Source organism: Mastomys coucha, unplaced genomic scaffold (genome assembly GCF_008632895.1).
Source record: "Mastomys coucha isolate ucsf_1 unplaced genomic scaffold, UCSF_Mcou_1 pScaffold20, whole genome shotgun sequence".
Lineage (NCBI taxonomy): Eukaryota > Metazoa > Chordata > Mammalia > Rodentia > Muridae > Mastomys > Mastomys coucha.
The window spans coordinates 33658066-33665676 of NW_022196903.1; the positions used below are offsets into that span (position 1 = coordinate 33658066).

Genomic DNA, 7611 nt, shown 5'->3' on the forward strand with positions numbered 1-7611 from the left:
TGCCACAAAGAAATTTACCTCTTCTGATTTTTAGTGTTCCCTGATTGTATTACATCTTTGATATTTAAATACCTCCTCTCAGAGTTAACATATGTCTTGAAAATAATTAAAATCCTTTATTGGTCATGCTAACTTCAAAGCTCTGAGCATATTACTCTCAGTTTAGGTGAACTTTATTTTGCATTTTATAATTTGTGTGTGGGTGTGCGTGTGTGCATGTGCGTGTGCCCCTGTGTCCATCCATTTCACTGGCCCCAGGTTTGCTGGACTTTAGCTGGCAATCTTTTTCACTTTAAGGGCAAAACTGTACCGTGCACTGTTGTTGTCATCTGTTTTGAGAAATCCTTTGTTTCTCTCTCTTTTTCTAACTGTCTTGTTCCTTCCCCTATCTCTCTGTGTTTTCCACTTAGCAAATTTTACTTCAGAACTTATCTCTTTGTTAGTATATGCTGGGGTTTTCCCCACCATTACAGTTTTTTTTTTGTTGTTTATTTGTTTGTGTGGTGTGTATCTGTACCCTTTTGTGCATATGTGTATGTATAAGTCAGAGGACTGTTCTCTGGAACTGATTTTTACAATTAATTACAAATTTATTGTTGATATCACTATTTTTGTTGAGACAAGGTCTCTTTCTATAACTGTGGCCATCCTAGAGCTATATAGAATAGACTGGCCTTGAACTCGTGGCGATATGCTTGCATCTGCCTCTTGAATTCTAGGATTAAAAGTTGCGTACCACATCTAGATTACTTGCTTGTTAAACCCAAGCCAACTGCCCAAATGCAGAAATTTCAAGTACTTGTCACTATGTTGGGTCTTAGGCTGGTTTTTCCTAGGGATATTGTTCAGTTATCTAGTATTTATAATAGTGTACGTAGCATTTTAAATAATGTTGGAATTCTCAGTTTAAGATTTGACTGAGATAGTTAAATGACCTCATATTGTTTGTAGGACTGTAACATTTGTAGATGGTGAGAAAGTCGATTACCTCTTAATCCTTTTTCTGATTCCCCTGTACTGGGATTACTGGGCCTGAGTTTACCCCACAGTGCCGAGGAGGTAAGCCCTGACAGCATTTATAGCTTACCTATTGTGTACCAGGTAACCTTATAGACTCTTGGGATGCAGCAGTGGACAGGGCAGACCTGGGCCCTGTTCTCGGAAGGGAATTAACTCTTAAAAAAATAAGGATAAGAACTGGGGGCCTTAGGGAATGAAGGTACCAGGAGAATTGCAGTGCCAACCAACATGCCCAGACAGGGAGCCCCAAGAACTCTATTGTTAAAAGTTGTGCCTCACATCTTTACTCCAGTTTCCCTGGTAGACTCATAAACCAATCTCAGTCCTCAAGGCCTCAATTTCTTTTGATTGCAAAATATAATCTTATTGGAGAAATGTTTAGCTAGACATGGCAGTTCATACCTATAATCCATCCTAGCATAAGAAACTGAAGTAAAAGGACCTGCAACTTTGAGTCTAGTTCAATCTGTATAGTATGTAAGTTACATAGTGAGTTCTCATTCTCCCAAAAATGAACAAAAGCAGGCATGGTTGTTCATATCTGTAATCTTAGCACTCAGGAGAGTAACTAGTTTAAAACCATCCTGCCTGTAGTGTAAAACTACCTTTAAAAAAAAGAAAGTTAAGCCGGGCGGTGGTAGCACACACCTTTAATCCCAGCACTTGGGAGGCAGAGGCAGGCGGATTTCCGAGTTCGAGGCCAGCCTGGTCAACAGAGTGAGTTCCAGGACAGCCAGGGCTACACAGAGAAACCCTGTCTTGAAAAACCAAAAAAAAAAAAAAAGAAAGAAAAGAAAGTTAAAACAGTTTTCTAAGTGCTCAGAGACTGTGAAATTGTGGAACTTCTGTAACTGTATTTATAAAATAAAGTTATGAAATAGTATAAAATTATACAAGCTGGATTTCTAACTGCTCCTAAAATAGTCAACTAAAAAAGTGCATTACTTACTCACTATTTATATTCTAGGCTCTATTTTAAGCAATGATGCCTTAGTTTATCTGATCTGTTAGTTAGGTTTTCGTTGTTATTAAAAAAATGCTTGAGAAAACAGCTTTAAAAAATAAAGATTTAGCCGGGCAGTGGTGGCGCACGCCTTTTATCCCAGCACTTGGAGGCAGAGGCAGGCAGATTTCTGAGTTCCAGGACAGTCAGGGCTACACAGAAAAACCCTGTCTTGCAAAACCAAAGAGGAGGGGGGAGGGAGGGAGGGGGAGAGAGAGAGAGAAAGAGAGAGAGGGAGGGAAGGAGGGAGGGAGAGAGAGAGATAGATTTATTTTGACTTGTAGACTCAGATGTTTCAGCACCTGGTTTGCTCACTACATTGCTGTGGGCCTGTGTTTGAGGCAGAGCTTCCTAGTGCTGAAAGATGTATGGGCCATGGTAGAGAAAAGTCGCTTACTGCAAGAAAGATACGCACAAAATGTTTTCAGGACAGATCCAGGGATAATGTCCACACTTCAAAGAACCCACTTCTTTGAACTAGGTCACACCTACTGCTTTCTGTAACTTAACAGTACCATCAAATTAAGAATATGTCAGTAGGGGTTGGAGAAATGGTTAAAAACATTTGCTGCTCTTTGAGGAGACCTGAGTTCAGTTCCCAGTGGTCACATTTTCCCGTAACTCCCAAATCCATGGGAATCTAACACCTTCTATCCACAAGCCTTTTATACACATGCATACATCTAAAAAAGTGTCAGTAAATTATTTATCCATTAGGTATGACTACTTATCATCCATTTATCTCTAGATGATTAAGATATACCAGTTGGGGACCAGATCATCAGCATGCGAACTTTTGGAGGACATTTTACACTTAGTCACATTTATATTGCTATTCTTCTCTTAACAAATGATATATTAAACTAAGCTAGGATATATAACTTTCCCCTAGTTGCACAGACAGTGGATGAATAGAACCATAGTTAAGATAACCCAAAGCATACTTTAAAACATGCTTGCCATGTTATATATATATATATTCATACCACAAGATTAACTACTGCAGTGTTGTACTAATCATGGAATTGGAATTGTTTATTGAATATAGACATTATACTGGGAAATGTGAAGGGTATGCTATATAAGAATAGAATCTGGGGCTGGATCATTTGGAGGTTGGAGAAATGGCCCAGTAGTTTTAAGATGAGCGGTCACATGGTAGCTCACGACCATCCATAACTTTAGTTCTGGGGAGCCAGTTTCTTCTGACCTCACACATGCACATGGTTAACATACATATACACATAAAGGCGCAGACTTTTTTTTTTAAATATGAAGGAATATAATCATTTTGGAGCTGGAGAGAAGGCTTTAGTGATTGAGGACATGCATCTGCACTTCCAGAGGACCTGAGTCCAAGTACTAGCATGCATCCACATTGGACAGGTAATAATTTTTTTGTGACTCTAGTTTTAGGGGATCCAATGCTTCTGTTATAAGTCATGCACACCCAAGTTCATGTGCATGCACACACACAATTAGAAATACTAATTTTTTTATATTCTAATTTTCTATATTCTTTTATAAAGAATTTAATTTGTGTAAGTGGACAAAGATGTAAGCTTGACATCATTTTTTTAGGACTATAGTGTGAAGTTGTAAGTTCAGAATGGGTGTTTTACGTATTGAAACAAATTTTTTCCAGAAGAAAAAAGCTTAGTGTAAAAGCTATAGAAAAAAAATAATCTGTTTTTGTTCTAGTTTAGGAAGTGGGTTTTGGAGAATTAAGGTTTTGTTTTTTTTTTTTTTTTTAAGATTTATTTATTATTATACATAAGTACACTGCATCTGACTCGACACACCAGAAGAGGGCATCAGATCTCATTCGGATAGTTGTAAGCCACCATGTGGTTGCTGGGATTTGAACTTGAATTTTATAGAATTTTGTTGTAGTTTTGTTGGGGGAGGCTCTCATTCAAGTACATGCCTTGCTTTTATAGAAGTAACATAAAAGTCAGAACTCAAGAAAAATGTCAAATAGCAGCACATTGTGCCAGTTTAAAAATTTTAGTCACTTTTCTAAAAGTAGATATTCTTTTTTTAGGTCCCGATCACATAGCAAGAATCCTAAAAGGTAGGTACTGTAGCAGATGGATACAATAGTGAAGCTGTATTTTTCAAATGTATGTTTTTTAGATTATATATCTTTTAAACTACAGTGAGAATTAATAAATTACTAGTGATTTAACTAGGTGGTGGTGGTACGTGATTTTAATCCCAGCACTTGGGAAGCAGGGACAGGCAATCTACTGAGTTCTAGACCAGCGTGATCTACAGAGCGAATTCAGGACAGCAAGGGCTATACAGAGGAACCCCATCTCAAAACAAACAAACAAGAAAACAAAAAATTAGCACTGACTCTTTGGTAGTTTAGGTTTGAACGTTGCAATTGAAGAGTGCTCAGAATGTATTCAGAACTATTACTTAGTTTTATCAAAGTAAAATTGTACATACCACTCTGGTATTAAATGAGCAAGCAAAAAATACTTCTATTTTGCTAAAAAAGAAAAAAAACCTTTTAGAAATACAGTAAATATGGGACAGGAGTTTTTTAAAGGCAATTTGAAATAAAAAAAGAATTCAGTTGGAAATACAAATAGCATTCTACTTGGTTTTTTACTGTGGTTGTTGTATGGGGTTTTTTTTTTTGTTTTTTTTTTTTTTGTTTTTTGAGTCTTGTTCAACCAACTGTATAGCCCTGTTTGACTCTAGTTTGTCTTCTGGAACTCATGTGTCTTTCCTTTGGACTGTTCGGAAAGATTATGCATATGTCTGTGTACCTAGTTTATTAACTTTCCAGGCAGGGTCTTGTTTATTATTCTCCTTCCTCTATATTCCTTAATGCTGAGATTACAGCTGTGTACGACCACATCTGGTACCATAGCTTTTAGTGGAATTGCAGTGTGGTCTCAGTGTGCCATAAGATAATTTTGTTGTCACACAATAATACTTCCACTCACTTTATATAATACACTGCTTAGAGCTTCCTGGTATGACTGATAAAATACTTAATCTCCATGCTTGTCAATCTTCAATGTTGTTCCTGTTTACTCACAGGAGTAGTAGTTTATTATAGTTAAATAAATTTCTTCTATTCCTTCACCATGTTGAACTTGCTCCCATTCTAGCACTTTATACATGAGTGTTCCTGTCTATGCTGGCTGATTTGCTTCTTTTCTTTTTCAGTGACATCCTGTCAGAAAATCCTGTTCTTCATGTTCTATGTAAACTATTGCTACCCTTTTTTCCATTTACTTATTTCTTTACTAGAGGTAGATCTCTAGAAACTTGTTTCTAAACTATAAAGTCCAACAATGCAGGAACTTGATTTTACTTTACTATCCTTTTCTCTTATAAATAAAATGTGCTAGGGGCTACGTACATATCTTGAAGTTTTTTTGTTGTTGTTGTTGTTTGTTTGTTTTTGGAGCCAGGCTGGCCTCGAACTCAGAAATCTGCCTGCCTCTGTCTCCGCCTCCCAAGTGCTGGGATTAAAGGCGTGTGCCACCACCGCTTGGCCTATCTTGACATTTTTAAAAGTTGCATTGGACTATGTATTAGAAATAGGTTAACTAGCTCAAGAATGGTTAAACAAAATACCATTGGTGAAACTTAAGTGGATTTAATTATCTTAATTTTTCCTTTGGATTATTTTATCAGTGTATAGGTGTTTTGCCTATAAGGCATCCGTGCCTTGTGCCCAAATCCCTTGGAACTGTAGTTATAGATGGTTTAGCCATAGTGTCAGTGTTAGAAATTGAACTTGGCTTTTCTTAGAGCAGCCACCTCTCTAGCCCCTATTTTACTTTTGAGACAGAGTGTCACTGTCTGGCCTATTCTCACCATGTAGGCCAGGCTTGATCTGGCTACCTGTGCCTCTCAAATGCCAGGATTTAAGGCCTGTACCATCTTTTCTGCTGTTCTTTTTCTTGTGATAAATTAGATAGATAGATAGATAGATAGATAGATAGATAGATAGATAGATAGATAGAAGGTAGATAGGTAGACAGACAGATAGGTAGATAGGTAGGTAGATAGATCTTGTGATAGGTAAATAAAATAATCTTTCTGTCGCACTAAATGAATGGATGAATGGACAGACAGCTTTCCTGTGTCTCATTTTAGAAATATGTTCTTTAGAACCAGGTGTCATAGCAAGCACATTCCCATAGCCCTATAATTTGCCTGTAATTCCAGTGCTCATGGAACAGAAGGAAGAGATCCAGGTGGTCAAGGTCATTCACAGTTACACAGAGCAAGTTTGGGGCTGCCTTTGACTATATGAGGAATTCTGTTTACTTGAAGAAACTATTCAATTGTGGTTAAACATGAAGTCTATAATATTTACATTTATTTGACTATAGTATGGACATTACATAGTACATAGTACATTACAATGTACATAGTACATTTATTTGACTATAGTATAGACTGGAGCTAAGTGCTTTCAAAATTCTTCTATAGGATCTAGAGATATGATGGCTCAATGTTTTAAGAGCACTGGTTGCAGAGGACCCAGTTCTCAGCAATCACATGGCAGCTCATAACAGTCCATAATTCCAGCTCTTGGGGATCCAGTGCTCTCTTTTGACCTGGGTGATACCAGGCATGCACATAGCTCATAGGCATACAGTCAAGCAAATTACTTATACATATAAAAATGAAATCTAAAAACATTTTTATGAAAGCTCTTCTGTAGTCAGATATGGTGTTCAGGCCTTCAATCTCAGCACTTGAGAGGCTAGCAGATCTCTTTGAATTCAAGGCCAGCCTTGAATTTAAAGATTTAAATTCAAGGCTGGAGAGATGGCTCAGCAGTTAAGAGCACTGACTGCTCTTTCGGAGGTCCTGAGTTCAATTCCCAGCAACCACATGGTGGCTCACAGTCATCTGTAATGGATCAGATGCCCTCTTCTGGAGCTGTCTGAAGACAGCTGCAGTGTACTTACATATAATACATTAAAAAAAAAAGATTTAAATTCAAAAATTTTAAAAAGAAAATATTTACAAATTGTGTCACCTAATTAATTGCTTTTGAAATTATAAGAAAATACTACATTTTAATGGTAACTTAATTTTTATATAATTTAGGTATAATTTATATACCCTAAGATTTATTCATTTTAAATTTGGAAGTAATTATTAACACAATCTAATTTAAAGCAGTTTCTGTGTATTTTTTTCCCCTTTTACCATGTTCTAGCTACAGTATCCCAGGCTGTCCATGAGTTTTCTTTCTGCCTTCATCTCCTAAACTCTGAGATCACAAGAATACATAACCCACTTCATCACTTCAGTCACTTTTAAAATGACTTTAAGCCAACAGTAAACTTATCTTCTTGTTTTCCCTCACATATTTCTGTTCTATTCATCCTATCTCCATCTTTATTACCCCTACCCACCCACCACACATATTCATGTTTTTGTAAAATATTCACCTGATTTTTTTGTTTTTATTTTGTTTTGTTTACACTGTAATTTTTGGCTTACCTTTGGCATTCAGAACTTTAGTGGTCAAAATATAATTCAGAGAAAGGATGGTTTATTCTTAAAATATTCCTTTTTATTTTTTGGTTTTTTTTTTTTTT

General features: G+C 36.6%; 1 protein-coding gene across 15 annotated transcripts in view; it reads left to right on the forward strand.

The window, feature by feature from the left end:
• The window catches only part of LOC116098755 (putative RNA-binding protein Luc7-like 2), a 55712-nt gene that overhangs the window by 41801 nt on the left and 6300 nt on the right, over positions 1–7611 (forward strand). For 12 of the 15 annotated variants that reach the window (XM_031381592.1, XM_031381587.1, XM_031381586.1 and 9 more), the window contains one exon: positions 4068–4097. The exons of the other annotated variants lie outside the window; for them this stretch is intronic. In XM_031381592.1, the coding sequence (XP_031237452.1) occupies positions 4068–4097 (30 nt within the window). The remainder of the gene's footprint in view (positions 1–4067; positions 4098–7611) is intronic. 15 annotated transcript variants of the gene reach the window in all.